The sequence below is a fragment of the Phocoena phocoena genome, chromosome 10 (genome assembly GCF_963924675.1).
Source record: "Phocoena phocoena chromosome 10, mPhoPho1.1, whole genome shotgun sequence".
Classification (NCBI taxonomy): Eukaryota; Metazoa; Chordata; class Mammalia; order Artiodactyla; family Phocoenidae; genus Phocoena; species Phocoena phocoena.
The window spans coordinates 31,617,419-31,634,853 of record NC_089228.1 but is presented as its reverse complement, the minus strand read 5'-3'; the positions used below and the strand labels follow the sequence as shown (position 1 = coordinate 31,634,853).

Here is a 17,435-nt window from a genome sequence, read left to right as displayed (position 1 = left end):
ATTCCCAACCACTGTGCCACCAGGGACGCCCCCATGCGGACTTCTTAGTTGTGGCATGCAGACTCTTAGTTGCAGCATGTGGACTTAGTTGCGGCATGCAAACTCTTAGTTGTGGCATGCATGCAGGATCTAGTTCCCCGACCAGGGATCAAATCCAGGCCCTCTGCACTGGGAGTGCAGAGTCTTACTCCCTGGACCACCAGGGAAGACCCTACGAACGTATTTCAAATGTAAAAATACAAGTAGGTAAAAGTATGGAAAAGATATATCATGCTAACAATAGTCATAAGAAACCTGGAATTCTATTAATGTCAGACTAGATTTCTGAGCAAAGTATACACAAATCTACAATTATGGTCAAGAGATTTCAATAGCCCTCTCTTAATAACTGACAGAACAAGAAGGCAGAAAATCAGCAAGGACGTGAACAACATTATCAACAAACTTGACCTGACATTTATATAACACTCTACCCAACAACAGCAAAATACACGTTGTTCTCAAGTGTACCCAGAACATTTACAAAGATAAACCATATTCTGGACCATAAAATGAATCTTAAAAATTTAAAAGGACTCAGATCATATCAAGTATGTTCTCAGACCACATTAAATGAAATTTGAAATCAAGAACAAAAAGATTTTTAGAAAATCTATAAATATTTGAAAAGGAAATAACACTTCTAAATAACCCATGGATCAAAGAAATCCTAAAGGAAATTGTAAGGTATTTTGAACTGAATGAACATAAATATAGAACATATCAGAATTTATGGGATGCCACTAAAGCAGTACTTAGGGGAAACTGTATAGCACTAAAAACCTATATTAGAGAAGAGAAAAGGTCTCAGATCAATGACCTCAGCTCCTACCTTGAGAAACTAAAAAAAAAGAAGACCAAATTAAAACCAAAGTAAGCAGAAGAAAGGAAAGCCAAAAGTAAGAATCAATGAAATGGAAAACAGAAAAACAGAAAATCAATATAAGCAAAATCTGGTTCTTTAAGAAGATGAATAAAATTCATAAGTATCAGGAATGAGAAAAGTTACATCACTATAGTCTCTACAGATAATAAAATAACAAGGGAATATTATGAACAATTTTATTCCCTTCAATGCCACCACTTAGATGAAATGGACACAGTTCTTGAAAAACACAAAATACCAAAGCTCACTCAAGAAGAAATAGATAACCTTAACAGCCTTGTATCTTTTTAAAAGTTGAAAATGTAAACACCTTCCCACCAACCATCATTTAAGGAAGAAATAATACCATTTTGACACAAAGTCTTCCAACTCAGTCCATGAGGCTTGATACCAAAACCAGGCAGTCATTACAAAGAGACTACAACCCAATACTGCTCATGAACACAGATGCAAAAATTCTAAACAAAAATTTAGCAAATCAAATCCAAAACTATATGAAAAGGATAACATATCAAGGCTAAGTGGTGTTTAATCCCAGGAATACAGTTGGTTTATCATTCAAAAGTTGATCAGTGTTAACAAACCAACTATATTCATAAAATGAAAACAAAACAAAACCATATAATCATCTTGATAGATTCAGAAAAAGCATTTAACAAAATCCAGAATCCATTTCTGATAAAAACTCAGCAAACTAGGACTAGAAGAGGACTTCATAAATTTGATAAAGGACATCTACAAAAAACCTACAGCTACTATCAGACCTAATGATAAAAGTCTGAATGCTTTCCTTTAAGATCAGGAATAAGACAGATGTCTAGTCTCATACATGTTATTCAACATTCCATTGGAGGTTCCAGCCAGTGAAATCAGGCAACAAAAATAAACAAAAGTCATCCATATTGGAAAGGAGAAGTAAAACAATCTTTATTCATAGATGGCATGATCTTCTATGTAAAAAAATATGATGGAATATGCCAAAATAAAGCTACTAGAGCTAATAAATGAATTTAGTAAGGTAGTGGGATACAACATCAATATACAAAAATCAACTATATATTAGAATTTTGAAGGGGACATTTTAATGAAAATTGAAAACTGAATTTTATAAAGTGATATCATTTACAATAATATCAAACATATGATAGGCATATGGGTAAATCTGACAGAAGATGTGAAAGATTTGTACCTTGAAAACTATAAAATACTGCTAAGAAATTAGAGTAGACACAAATAAATGGGGAGATATATTTTGTTCATAGATCAGAGACAATTTTAAGATATCACTTCTCCCCCAATTTACAATCCCAATCACCAGCAGTAATTTGTGTAGAAATTCATAAATTTCTGCTTCTTCAAAAGATCTGTTATGAAAATGAAAAAAGGTATATAAACTTTGGAGAAAAATTTTGTAGACCGTATATCTGAAAAAGAATTTGCATCAAGAATATATAGCGAGCTTCCCTGGTGGCATAGTGGTTATGAATCTGCCTGCCAATGCAGGGGACACGGGTTCGAGCTCTGGCCTGGGAAGGTCCCACATGTTGCGGAGCAACTAAGCCCGTGCACCACAACTACTGAGCCTGAACTCTAGAGCCCTCGAGCGACAACTACTGAGCCCACGTGCCACAACTACTGAAGCCTGCGCACCTAGAGCCCGCGTGCCACAATGGGAGAAGCCACTGCAATGAGAAGCCCACGCACCGCAACGAAGAGTAGCCCCCGCTCACCGCAACTAGAGAAAGCCTGCACACAGCAACGAAGACCCAATGCAGCCAAAAAATAAATAATTTTAAAAAAGAAAAAAGAATATATAGAGAACTCTCAAAATTCAACCACTAGAATTTAAACAACTCAGTCTTTAAAAAGAGCAAAGATTTTAACAGACACTTTACCAAAGAACATATACAGAAGACTAATGGAAAGCACATGGAAAGATGTTCAACATCACAGGTCATTAGGGAAATGCAACTTACAATCCCAGTGAGACAACCATACAAGCATATTAGAATGGCTAAATTTAAAAAGGCTGGGCAGGGAATTCTCTGGTGGTCCAGTGGTTAGGGCTCCATGCTTCCACTGCAAGGGGCACAGGTTTGATCCCTGGTCGGGGAACTAAGATCCTGCAAACTACACGACATGGCAAAAAAAAAAAAAAAAAAAGGCTGCGCAAACCAAGTGTTGAGTAGGATGTGCAGAAACTGAAACTCTCATACACAGTTGGTGGAAACAAATTAGTACAACCACTCTGAAAAACAGTCTGGCAATTTCTTAAAAAGTTAAACATTCACCTACCATATGATTCAGCTATCACACGCACTATCACTCCTAGTATTTACCCAAGATAAAAGGATATATATGTCCATACAAAGACTTGTCCATGAGTGTTCATAGCAGCTTTATTTGTAATAGACAGAAACTAGAAATGACCCAAACGTCCATCAACAGGTGACTGGATAAGAAATTTGTGTTATAGCCATATAATGGAATACCACTGAGCAATAAAAAGAATCAACTATTTAAACATGCAGTATGAATGAATCTCAAAATCATTATGCTGAGTGGAAGAAGTCAGATCACTCTCTGCACTGGGAGCCACTTTCCTGCCACAGTCCCTTACTCCCCTCCCTGGTGAGGAGCACCTCTGAGCTGCTGGGCCGACCACTGTCTGCAGTAGTGATGAAACAACTGCAGATGCTGACAGATGAGAGCCTCAGCAGCTTGGCAGCCTCAGGGTTCTTGACCTCCCTTATCCCTAGGCAAAGCTTCCAAACCAGTGCCACTGAAGGGACACTGACACAGCAGCCACGTTCACTGGGGCTGGGGCTGCCACAGTTGGGGTGGTTGGGATTGGCACTGTGTTTGGGAGCCTCATCCTTGGTTATGCCGGGAACTCTTCTCTGATGCAACAGCTCTCCTCCTATGCCATTCTGGGCTTTGCCCTCTTGGAGGCCATGGGACTCTTTTCCCTGATGGTAGTCTTTTCCATTCTCTTTGCCATGTTAAGGAGCCCTCTCTAACTCCCATAGTTCTTTCTACCGTGTCTAATTGGCCCTGTATGTTCCTTTTCCTACACATCCCCAGGCAGCCTGGGGAAAGTGGTTGGCTCAGGGTTCGACAGAGGGAAGACAAATAAATACTATGTTAAGATGATTAAAAAAAGAAAAAAGAAAATAGCCAGATCAAAAAAAGAAGTACATACTGTGTGTAAAACCTAGAAAATACAAACTAATCTACAGTGACAGATCAGTGGCTGTCTGGAAAGGGGAGGCAGGATGGAGTGCAAAGGAACATAAGAAGATTTTGGGGGGTGACAAGACATGTACCTATCTTGACTGTGCTGATGGTTCTATGGGTGTATTCAAACGTCCAAACTTATCAAATTGTACACTTTGTGTTCAGTTTATTGTATGTCAATTACACCTCAGTAAAGCTGTTTTTTAAAAACACAAATTTCTGGATTCTATCACCAGAGCCTTTGGCTGTAAAAATATTTACCCATTTCGTTCGATCAAAATCAATCATTTTGATAGCTTCCTACTGAAGTCTAAATATCCACTCACTTAATAGCAAGTATGATAACTTGGGAACATAAAGTTACTATTTTTCAAAATTATCTCAATATAGAAGCAACTTATACTACAAAGTATTCATCCTGGTGGATATGGAAAAACATGAGGGATAGTAAAAAAAAAATTTAAAGGATTTATGAAGTTTAGCTTTCTAACGGCTAAGCAGAAATAGTATGATGACAAAGAAAATGGGGAGGCAAAAATAAACAGAAAAGTCGACGTACCTATGGTCATCTAATCTATGACAAAGGAGGCAAGAATATACAATGGAGAAAAGACATTCTCTTCAATAAGTGGTGCTGGGAAAACTGGACAACTACATGTAAAAGGACAAAATAGAACATTCTCTAACACCATACATAAAAATAAACTCAAAATGGATTAAAGACCTAAATGTAAGGCCAGACACTATCAAACTCGTAGAGGAAAACATAGGAAGAACACTCTTTGACATAAATCACAGCAAGATCTTTTTTGACCCACCTCTTAGAGTAATGGAAATAAAAACAAAAATAAACACATGGGACCTAATGAAACTTAAAAGCTTTTGCACAGCAAAGGAAGCCATAAACAAGATGAAAAGACAATCCTCAGAATAGGAGAAAATATTTGAAAACGAAGCAACTGACAAAGGATTAATCTCCAAAATATACGAGCAGCTCATACAGCTCAATATCAGAAAAACAAACAACCCAATCCAAAAATGGGCAGAAGACCTAAACAGACATTTCTCCCAAGAAGATATACAGATTGCCAACAAACACATGAAAGGATGCTCAACATCACTAATCATTAGAGAAATGCAAATCAAAACCACACACCAGTCAGAATGGCCATCACCAAAAAATCTACAAACAATAAATGCTGGAGAGGGTGTGGAGAAAAGGGAACCCTCTTGCACTGTTGGCAGGAATGTAAATTGATACAGCCACTATGGAGAACAGTATGGAGGTTCCTTAAAAAACTAAAAATAGAGCTACCATATGATCCAGCAATACTACTCCCGGACACATATCTGGAGAAAACCATAATTCAAAAAGATACATGCACTCCAATGTTCACTGCAGTACTACTTACAATAGCCAGGACATGGAAGCAACCTAAATGTCCATTGATGGATGAATGGATAAAGAAGATGTGGTACATACCGTCTTTGGAAGATTACTGGAATATAACTCATCCATAAAAAAGAACGAAATAATGTCACTTGCAGCAACATGAATGGACCTAATCTAAAATTAAAATTGGAATCTAAAAAATGGTACAAATGAACTTATTTACAAAACAGAAATAGAGTCACAGATGTAGAAAAAAAACTTACGGTTACCAAGGGGGAAAAGGGGGGAGGGATAAACTGGGAGATTGGGATTGACATACACACTACTATATATCAAATAGGTAACTAATAAGAACCTACTGTATAGCACAGGGAGCTCTACTCAGTATTCTGTAATGACCTATATAGGAATACAATCTAAAAAAGACCAGATATATGTATAATGTACAACTGATTCACTTTGCTGTACAGCAGAAACTAACACAACATTGTAAATCAACTATACTCCAATAAAACTCAAAAAAAAAATTTAAACAGAACCCAAGCCTAGTGTTAACACTAGTAAAACGGATGAAACCTATGATAATTAGACAACAATAATCTTAATTTGAAGAAAGGCATAGCATGGTATTCAAGTAATGGGTAACAGAGAAAGACTGGTGTTCAAAAGTCCAGAAATAACGCTGGAGACTAGGATATAGCAGAATTCTACTGCCATCTTCTTTTTCCTCAACATTTGTGCATCATGAGATAGGCAATGTTATAACTGCAAAATAAATGTCATAAACCTATTTCTTTAACTAACCATCAACCTTAAACTTGCTTTTCTAAAAATTGGTTAGATGTGGGATATATGTTAGGAATCATGATTTTGTACCTTGTATCAAATGCTTTATCTATTTCAAACAAACAAGGAAAATTCTCGGAGCTCTATTTACAAATGCTAATTTCTATTGATATAATAATAAATACCATAATTCAACCAAGTTGTAGATGGCATATAAGTACTGTATCTTCAATATAGAAGGGATATCAAGTTATTAGTGATAATTTAGTCATTATTATGAGTTAACATATTTTGTTATTTAAATGACATTCATCCATAATTAGAGAAGGTTTTTGCCTTCTTCAACTATCTGTTTTTAAAGGACTAATATTAGAAAGTTGGTAGTTAAAATTTTTCCCCCATGTTATGCTAAAAGAAGAAAGTAAAATTCAGGTATATAAAAACAAGTGAGTTAAGTTATGGGCAAGTGAAAACAAAAGGACAAATTTTAATGGCATCTCTCCTAAATGTACCAATATATTTTACAGTATACTTTGAAGGATATTACCCAGTAACTTCAAAAAGGAATAACATCCAATATATTTTATTATTAAAAAATAAATTAAGGGCTTCCCTGGTGGCGCAGTGGTTGAGAGTCCGCCTGCCGATGCAGGGGACACGGGTTCGTGCCCTGGTCCGGGAAGATCCCACATGCCACGGAGCGGCTGGGCCCGTGAGCCATGGCCGCTGAGCCTGCGCGTCTGGAGCCTGTGCTCCGCAACGAGAAAGGCCACAACAGTGAGAGGACCGCGTACCGCAAAAAGTAAAAAAAATTTTTTTTAATAAATTAATTAAAATCTAAAGAACGGTATTATATACTAGCTACTTTCAAAAAAGAAGAGGAAGAAATAAAAGTAATTTGAGATTTAAGGTTAGAAAAGAAAAGGTAGCAAGCGGAGAATCTAACAATACCTAGATTATTAAGCTAAAAATTTTTCATCAGAACATTTCACAAAAATCAAGACACTGGTAGGAAGGATATGAAATCACTTAATTCTGTCTGTTAATAAAATGGACTATTCATCTGTTCATAATGAAGTAAACAGAGGAAGGTTTTCATTTAAATAAAAAAAAAAAAGTTAGAAACTAAAAGGAATCCCATAATGCAAAGGTTTCATTTACTCTGCATTTTTTCAAGCATTCCAATCTTACTCAGAAATAATACAAGATATCCAAGGGCTTTAAAATCTAAGGCCTTTAATTAGGTTTTCAGTAATGACCATAAATGCCTTCTCAAAACCCCTTTCACTGAAACCAGAAGGCACTAGGCATTACATAACACCCTGAAAGCAGTGATTCCTTCTGGTGCTGGTGAAGATACACATTAAATGGCAGGTTTTAGATCTTAATGTCTCCTCCGGGAAAAAAAAAAAAAAGACAGCTCTGAAAATCACCCCAAAACTTAAAGTTATCAGTCTTTCTCAGGTTCCCAATGCAATTTTAAGTTATTTTTACAAGTACATAATTTGAAATTAATAGATAAACCCAGTAAGTATGATATGGTTTTCAACATGTGTTAGGCTTTTTGTTAAGTACAGTAAATATGAAGATACCGTTATTATGCTAATTGGCATCCTTTGCTTCTCTTTAGCTGTGCAAAATAAAGTTGAAATGATACATCCTGTAGTGGTATAATTTAAAAGATCCTTGATATGACACTAACAACTTTCAAACTCTGGTCACAAACTACATATAAATTGTTAGATTATTAAAATACACCTTTTTGAAAAATAATAAGATGACCATTTATACCTAAATAAGGTTTCCCAGGAAGATATGAAATACTTTAGCATATAAAAGTAGTTGCCCCTTTTCCATGAGGACAACTGTTGTTTCACAAAATAACTCATGTGATTCAAGGCAAATGATTCCTTTCAAATGCCACATTCTCTCCATGACTTTGAGGTATGCTTCAAGAGACTTGTATCCATGAGAAAAGGGCACATTTGGATAGAAGACCACAGTTACAAACACCAAGGACCCTTTCTTAGGTCAGGAGTGCCCTTAAGAGTTACATTAACAGAGAATAAGAGATAGCTCCTGAAGCCATTTCTTTTACAACCTACAACTAAATTTGGATATGTAAAGGGTAATTCAAGACACAGCTATTTACATATGTGCTATGTCATGTGTGCCTATTTTAAACAGTGGCTTCTTCAGGACACTCCTATTCAAACACTAACGAAAAAACCTTATTCTACCAAACCACAATCTTCTATTTTTGGCAAGGTAGTATAGTGTAAACAAAACAAAACAGAAACAAACAAAAATAACAATGACAAAAAACTAGCTATAACAGTGATTGAGGCAAAAGTTCCATGTCAAACAACAGTAGGGAAAGTATTCTGAGAAATATTAATTTGGGGGGAAAAAACCCTACCAAACAAATAATGCTAGAAATCAATCTTATAATCGCTCAAATGACTATCACATAAAAGTTTTAGGGCTTCCCTGGTGGTTGGGAGTCCACCTGCCGATGCAGGGGACAAGGGTTCGTGCCCCGGTCCGGGAAGGTCCTGCGTGCCGCGGGGCGGCTGGGCCCGTGGGCCGTGGCCGCTGGGCCTGCGCGTCCAGAGCCTGTGCTCCGCGGCGGGAGAGGCCACAGCAGTGCGTACCACAAAAAAAAAAAAAAAAAAAAAAAAAAAGGTTTACAAATTCCTTTAAAATAAGAATAGTTGTTTTAAAAAGTAGCTGATTATGAGGTTTATAATTAGAATGTCTTTGAAAAACAGACAAGCTAATTAACTTGGGCCCAATTAGCAAAGGGTAAGAGGAAATAAACTCTTCCATAATTAATACTAGATGTCTTCTTCCCTTTGGTGAAACAGATTAAATTTGAAACTGGTATAGAAAATAATGAAATGAAACCTCTATGACAATTGAAAAAAAAAAACACCAATGCCACTAATAATGAAAACAATGGGAGGCAAAAAACATATTTTTAAGCAATGATTACTCAAAAGAATGCCTTATAAAAAACTACATATCATAATCAAGTTAAGAAAAAGCTTCAAGACTAGCAGCTGGGCTTTGTGAAACACGTAGGACAACGGAAGGCACTACAAAAGCATTAATCACTCCTAACTACAGTCTGACAGTTCAGTCTTTTCCTTCTTCTTAAGAAGATAGCCAGTGTGAATGTCATTTTTATATCCCCCTGAGTTTTATCATGATTGGGCAGAGAAGCACCAATTTAAAAAAAATATCTGCAATGCCAGCACTGCAGTTTGGAATCACTTAAACTGATGGCCCCACAGGTCTCTCATAAGAGCACTTTAGAACATGATTAAAAATATAGAAATGCCTTTTGGTGTTTCAGTATTAAAGTGGAACCACCACAGATATCCATTTTTTTAAAACTAATGCACTAAAAAGGTCTGTTTATACAGTATAGTCTTTCAACCCTGTAGCTAGCATTCACGGCTATTTTCCGCTCCGAGAGATCTTGGGCGTCTGGTTGAAGTGTCAGTATGCTTCATGGTATACAATCCTTTTGGCTGGAAAATCCTGGCAAATATCATGTCATGCCCGTTTTGAGCAGTATGCCTTGTAGGTCCTCTGGCAATGCTAAAATAATTGCATCTATGTGTGTCCGTAACTTTTCCATAGTGTCAGGTTTCACAGGTAAATGCTCTCGATCAGCCTGCAACTATATAAGGAACATTTGGAAGCATTTAAATTACCTTTTGAGGCTGTATTAATACAGTATATTCTCTAAATAAACAGTTTTAATGGTCAAAGATTTGGAAACTTCAGAGTGAGACCAGAATTTACAGAATCTATAAAAAAGCAAAGAACATGCCACTTTAACAATACAATTGCTGAGCTCGAAAAAAGACTTCATGTAAATTAATAGATAATATCAACGCAGACCATGTGGTATTAAATATAAGTCACAATGTTTTTTGTAAAGCTCATTAGACTCCATGTAAATAACTAAAAAAAATATATGGCTTCATTATGATCTGCTTGAGTTACCAAGTATTTTCAGTCAGATCTACCATCAGTTGACCAATCATAAGTCCTCTCATTTAAAAATTTACTTCTGTGATACATCAAAGCTATCACCTCAAATAAGAGCAAAACAACTTCACAGATCTTTGGCTGCTTTGGCTACATACCAGCTTGTTTTTTAGCTTCAATACAAGGTCTACTGTTTCTACTTCTGTGTGTTTCTGGGTCCAGTGAAGTAAGTCCTAGAAGAATAAACAAATCTCAAATCAGTAAATACTCAAAATAATATTCAAATCGTTCTATTTCAATAGTCAAGGCTACTGGGAAGAAAGGACAGGAAGGAAAAGGAGAACAGGGTATTTAACCCAGACATAGCATTATAGTATAATTCTGTACATAATATTCTGACAATGTGAATCAGATACTTTTTGACATTAGCCAGAATGACTGTCTAATATTCAGAAGTAAAACACAATGGAAGAAATTCCTTTCTGGCCCTTTTAGATCAATCAAGAAAAACAAAATTGGAACTTAAGGTACGATACTAACCCCTAACCCCACTAAGTATTGAGTAATTTATAAGGTACATCAACTAACAAATCAAGATAATTGCGAACATGAATATATTACTGTATACAAACTTTGCATCTTCAAATAAGCTCTTCCTGGGCTTATTTGTCGTTGCCTTCATGGTATTCTTTCTCTGAAAACCAGTCACTGAGAGTTTATGATTAGCAAGTTAACACTGAGGCTAGCCCACCTCAAGCTAAACACAAATTGAGACTATCCTATATATTTTTAAAAGTAGCTTAATTTAAAATAGTCTGCTGACAAATTATAGAATACGAAAAAGTCCAAATACAGGAAAAATATATTAATAACTGGGAAAGGTGAATAACGCATGGTGGAAAAGGTGTTGAGTTGGACTGCTCGGATCTGAATTCTAACTCCATCCAGTGGTATGCTAGTAAATATTTAACAACTGGCTGTCAGGAAAAGTTCCTGTTTTATACCATTTGCCAGTTGCTGTGGTGTAATTCTCCCTCTGTAGCTGATTTCAAGCTACCAACCTGAGATCACTGAATACAGAGCTGGGAAGAGATGCACACGGCTGGCTCTTGTGAGCCAGTGCAAGTGGGCTCGAGCACACTGCTGGTTCCACTACTTAGCAGTGATGTGATCTGAAGCAAATGACTTAATTGATTAATGGATCACTCAAGTTTCTCAATTAATCACTCAAGTGTCTCATAACGCAGATCATAACACACCTACTTCAATGAACTATGAAGATTAAAAGACTGTCCATTTAAAGCACCTGCACAGTCCTTGGCACATAGCACATGATCTGGAAAAGTTAGCTATTACTATTTATAAAGTAGTGGATATGGATATAACCTTTCAGCCTCTATGAATAACTTTATTTTCAATAGTTGTTAATCATCACACAAACATGCTGTTTTCTAACCTCTTCACAAAGAGCTTCCAGATGGAGTGCCTCCAGTTTCTGGGTCATTTCCTTCCTCCGGGTCTTGAACCAACCATCAAAATTTGGAGATTTTAGAAAATGCCTATAAAAATAAATTTTTAAAAAGCAAAGTTTGATTATGACTTAACTTCCTCTCAATACTTTTTCTACCGATAGCCAGGAGAACCATGTGAAACAATGTAATTTTTAAAAAAAAGAATATGTTGGATTTCCCTGGTAGTCCAGTGGTAAAGAATCTGCCTTCCAATGCAGGGGACGAGGGTTCAATCCCTGGTTAGGGAACTAAGATCCCACGTGCAGCGGGGCAACTAAGCCTGTGCGCCACAACTACTGAGCTTGCGCGCCTCAACTAGAGAGCCCACACGCCACAACTACAGATCCCACAAGCTCTGGAGACCGTGCGCTGCAACTACAGAGCCCACGTGCTCTGGAGCCCCTGTGCCACAACTAGAGAAGCGAAAACCCACACAACACACCTAGAGAGAAGCCCACACACTGCAATGAAGATCCTGCATGCCGCAACTAAGACGCGACGCAGCCAAAAAATTTAAAAAAAAAAAGAATATGTTTAAGCCCAGTTTTTTGTTTCATTTTTAAATAAAGCTCTATAGATGGATGAAATAGAAAAAAAAGGACCAACCGGTAAAGTCCAATCCAATCGCCTTTTATTCTAGAGGTCAGCTGAGGTCCTGTTTTCTCAAGTGTTTTCATAAATTCTTCTGGAAGGAACTGTCTTAATTGGGGTGGACTCTAGAAAACATGACATACTGTATTTTAAAATTAAAAATGGATATATTCACAGAAGTTAACTGCAGTTAGACAACTCAAATAGGAATTTAACTGAATATATTTATACCTTCCATGGAGAAATGCTTTTCTGCAAAGGCATCAAGCTTGCCACATATCTTTCCTAAGTCCAAGAAAAAAAAGTTAGTCAAAGTTAGGTGTTCTTACCGAGAGTCTTCAAAAATGTTTAAACTGACCTACTTAAAAAAAGTGGGCTTCCAAGTTTTTCATCATATGCTCTTTCAATGGACATCAACAACACCATCACCAGTCTCAATAGATACACTAAATTTAGATTGAATTGAGAAGTCACACTTTCAATAAAAATTTAACTAACTCTCAGATAATCCAAAGAACTACCTATTTTTAATGATAATAATTAACCTTATCGAGTAACTGTGTGCCAGAAAATGTACTCAACATTTTACATGCATGATCTCTTTTAACTCTTGCAACTATCCTTTGTGGCAGGTATTACTGGGAAACTGAGGCTTCGAAAGGCTAAGTAACCTGCCCAAGTTCACACAGCTTGAACTTGAATTCAGGTCTACTTGACTTCAGCCCATGCTCTTAATTAAGCACTACAGTAAAGTTCACTTACTTAAGCAAGTTGATTTAAATGGAACAAAATAAATTGACATCTATAGACTAAGAAAAAATATTTCTTCCCAAAGTATAATAGCAAAGATTTCCAGACTGCCCTCCTATAATATTCTTAGATAGATTACATTAACAACTACACGGGTCTCTCTCTGATGCAGTCTCCAGACTAGGACCACATCATGGTACTGCCTTATACTGTGAGGCATAACTTTTAGTAATTTAACATGATGTTCCACTGAACTTCAAAAAATAACTATATCATCTAGTCATTTATTTCATAAATATTTATTGAGTGCTACCATGTAACAGACTGAGGAAAAGGTAATGAACAAGACAGATAAGGAACTACATCACGGAACTACATTCTCACAGGTATCATATCAAATTGTGCTCAAGAAAATAATATCAGATTTCAAAACTTCTGCTCTTTCCATTATAGTAAATGCAGATGATAATGGCAGCTACCTCATAGAGTTGTTAGGAGAATTAAACAAATTGTTGGTCTCTAGCGCCAGTGCTTGGCAGTCTTAAGAAAGCACCTGTTTAGCTCTGCATAGTGAAGTTCTTCTTCCCAGTGAAATCTATTTAGCCCAGACCATGATCCTAGGGAGTTGCTATTTAATTCTTTAGAAAGTATAATCAGTAAACATGTTTTTTCACCTGCACAGTATCCTGGGAATGTAATATTGGAAGTCTTGGGTATGCTCTGCAAGGAATAGGTACTATTGTAGGATCTTGGACTAATAACAGAATCCTAAAATGTTCAACCTCATCTCTACCCCAATGCCTCCTTCAACCAGTTCAAGCTTTGTCCTGATACCTCAGACGAAATGGAAATATGAGCATACAACATCACTGCTTAAAACCTCCCCATCTGCTTGGGGAGCACAATCTGACTCTCTTAGCACGAAATAAAAAGTACCGATCAAAAAATAAATAAATAAATAAATAACATCAGAGGAAGAAGCTCCAGTAGAACCTTTTAAGGTGCAAAATTCAATAATTATATAATATTTCATAAAAATTATCTCTTTTAAGATTCACAACAACCCTGAAAAGTCTTTAGGGAAAATATAATCAGCCACATTTTACAGATAAACAAATTGAGGGTCAAAGAAAGGAAGTGACTTACCAAATTACACAGCTAATAACCAGAACAAAGAATTCAGGTGTCTTGCAAAGGGCTCTATTTTAATCACTACACACACAAGCATGCAAAACAATTTAAGATAAAATTTTGGTGGTTGAAAAAAACATTCATGTGCCCTTCAACAAATCATTAAATTAAGCAAATACATATGCTAACTTACTAATGGAATGATGAAGCTTTGTGTCAGTTCCAAAAAATAACGTCGGAGAATAACGCTTTGAGCCTCAGAAGGACGCTTCTGTTGTACACCCTTAAAAGAGGAAAAAAATGAGAACCTATACTCTAGTGTCAGAGAATACAAAACAATGAATGCTTATAGAAGTTTAGCTGATATGTAAATATGTATTTTACTTGATAGGAAAAAAACCCTAGAACTTCATCTTGAAGTAATTTAATGTGAAGTTCACTGTGCAATATCCTGTAAAAAAATCCTTAGAGAAAAATATAAGACATTCATCCCATACTTTAAAATATTAGCTCACAACAAAGACTATATTTATTTCATACTTGTTGTATTAACAATATTTACATTTTCCAAAAAAATGCTAACTATTCTATTAGGTGTTAAGCTACCTCATAGTACAGTCCACGACTTTCTCACTATAACTCCTAAGTTTTCAGGAAGATTGGCACTAGGTTGGTAGCTGCAGTCCCATATTTCTAGCCCATAATTGCTGCTACATTAGTCTCCTGATTTTCATGAAGCTTTGGTTCAAAGTCCAGATTCCAGGAAGACCTCTTTTCATATTATTGTACATAAAGCACATGTTGCTTTACTGGATACTGCATACCTGAGTAAGGAAATTTAAATTAATAATATGAGCAAGTAATCACCTTCTGCAATTGTTTCATGATTTCTTCATCTCTATTTAGATATGGCTTATAAGAAGTATAAACTCCTAAGAAGTGAAGAAAAGAAAATGAGGTAAGCAGTATGACCCATTTACCCATATAGTATATGTTTTAAAAATTAATAAAAGTCAATACCAGGTTTAGAATCCAGAGTCTTTAGGTTCTTCAATTTTTTCACTTTAACCTGCTTAGGAATTTCACCTGAAGGAAACATCATAAAGATTCTTATAGTTATTTGAATTTCACATATCACAAAACTGGAATTTTCTAAGACTGATAATCCACTAACTGTTATGTACTTAGTCAGGGATGCTGTAGCTAAGGTATTCGTAACATCAGTGAATATTTAAGAGTTGATTCCTAGTACTTTAAAACTGGATAAAGGGAACACTGGGCTATACAACAGCATTACAGAAACAATTGTGTAAATTATATAAAATGGATATTTGATCTTTCATTAATATCTATCACTACTTTAAAATTTCCCTTTTTGTCACTCAACTTAAAATTTAAAATCTTTGTGCTAAATATATGAAACATGAATAAGATACCATTTTGAATATGATGCCAAATATAATACCGTTTAAGAGTAAAGAGAATTGAAAGCAACTCCTAAGTTAGTATGAAGATGTAGTATTCAAAGATTTTTTTTCTGGTACCGCCCCAAGTTCTGCTTTTGCAGTGTAGAAACACTGCCACCAGGTGGTGGTAGTGGAAGCCACAACCACAGGCCTGAGCCACAGGTGGACTGGACTCTGGACTCCTAAGCAGGGGTGCTGTGTTGCAAAAAGGAGTATGAAGTAAAAGAGAGAAAAGATTACAGGATGAAATGTATGCTTTATTGAATACTGCTCCTGGGTAGAAAGAAAATCTGAAGACATGTGCAGCAAGGAAAGAGAAGAAAGTGAGCTACTGTAGCTCTGTGGAGGAGATTTAAAAACAAGAGGCTTTGGGGACAGACTGAGAAACAATAGGAAAGAGTCCAGAAACACTCAGGTTTCTGGAATGTTTCTGATTTATTAGCTCACAGTTTTTACTTTGTCAACTTATTCTATATATTCCCACATACTAATTCTTATTTATTTATTTATTTTTTGGCTGCATTGGGTGTTCGTTGCTGCACGCGGGCTTTCTCTAGTTGCGGTGAGCAGGGGCTGCTCTTTGTTGTGGTGCGTGGGCTTCTTATTGCAGTGGCTTCTCTTCTTGAGGAGCAGAGGCTCTAGGCGTGCAGGCTTCAGTAGTTGTGGCACGCGGGCTCAGTAGTTGTGGTGCGCGGGCTCAGTAGTTGTGGTGCACGGGCTTAGTTGCTCCATGGCATGTGGGATCTTCCCAGACCAGGTATCAAACACGGGCCCCCTGCATTGGCAGGTGGATTCTTAACCACTGCGCCACCAGGGAAGTCCCCACATACTAATTCTTATGAGAATGTCTCTCATCTTGAATGTTATCTCACGGTTTTGCTTTCCAGAGTTCAGAGTAGCTTTTCGGCAGAAGATTTGTAAAACTTTTTTTTCTTAAAGTGCGGAATTAATACATATTTAACTATACAGATAACTAAATTCAAATCACTATCTGCCTCTGACTCTGAGAACCCAAAGAACATCACATGTCAAAACCACAACGCTTTGAATAAGTCTAAATATTTCTGTGCCTACTTTCTGTTTCCTTTTGTCTAGATCACAAAGGACTTGCAACTCCTGTATCCACCAGTGCCATTTATTATATATTATTTTCTGAAATTCACTGTGCAGAGGAACCAAATATCAGGGAAGAGAATAATTCAGCAGTAGGTTTCATATATTCTTTACATTCAATAAGTTCTAGGTAATAATGAAGATATATAGTGATCCATATCAGCTTTTTTTAAAAGGCAAAGACAAGAATACTACCTGCGCAGCAATCTTCACTCACACGATTCCCCTCTGATTCAAGGGACCTCATCAGGTGCATACCGAACTCTAACCCTAGCCACCATAATTCTTACACTGCAGTACATAATAGACATAAAGAAAACTAGTCATAAAGATACACTATCTATTGCCAAAAAAAGTTAAATGGTATTTGTCAAGTACGTCTGGAAAATAAAATAAGAATGCCAGAAAATGAACTGAAATCCTACAATTACAGCTGTTTATTTTAATTAAAAAATAATTATTCAATGTCTGTTATGTACATGCACATAAGAGAGGGGTTTAACATTATTAAATTAATAATGTTCTGCACC

General features: G+C 36.4%; 1 protein-coding gene and 1 pseudogene across 1 annotated transcript in view; one reads left to right on the top strand and one right to left on the bottom strand.

Moving 5' to 3' along the window:
* The first annotated feature begins 3,457 nt into the window (after positions 1–3,457).
* Positions 3,458–3,945, top strand: LOC136129537 (ATP synthase F(0) complex subunit C2, mitochondrial pseudogene; annotated as a pseudogene).
* A 5,952-nt stretch (positions 3,946–9,897) lies between these two features.
* DENND6A (DENN domain containing 6A) overlaps positions 9,898–17,435 on the bottom strand; it is a 51,593-nt gene continuing 44,055 nt past the window's right edge. Inside the window, exons 13-20 of the mRNA XM_065885381.1 lie at positions 15,347–15,412; positions 15,194–15,258; positions 14,520–14,609; positions 12,677–12,730; positions 12,461–12,570; positions 11,800–11,902; positions 10,502–10,576; positions 9,898–10,029 (exon numbers count right to left, since the gene is read on the bottom strand). Of these exons, the coding sequence (XP_065741453.1) occupies positions 9,898–10,029; positions 10,502–10,576; positions 11,800–11,902; positions 12,461–12,570; positions 12,677–12,730; positions 14,520–14,609; positions 15,194–15,258; positions 15,347–15,412 (695 nt within the window). The remainder of the gene's footprint in view (positions 10,030–10,501; positions 10,577–11,799; positions 11,903–12,460; positions 12,571–12,676; positions 12,731–14,519; positions 14,610–15,193; positions 15,259–15,346; positions 15,413–17,435) is intronic.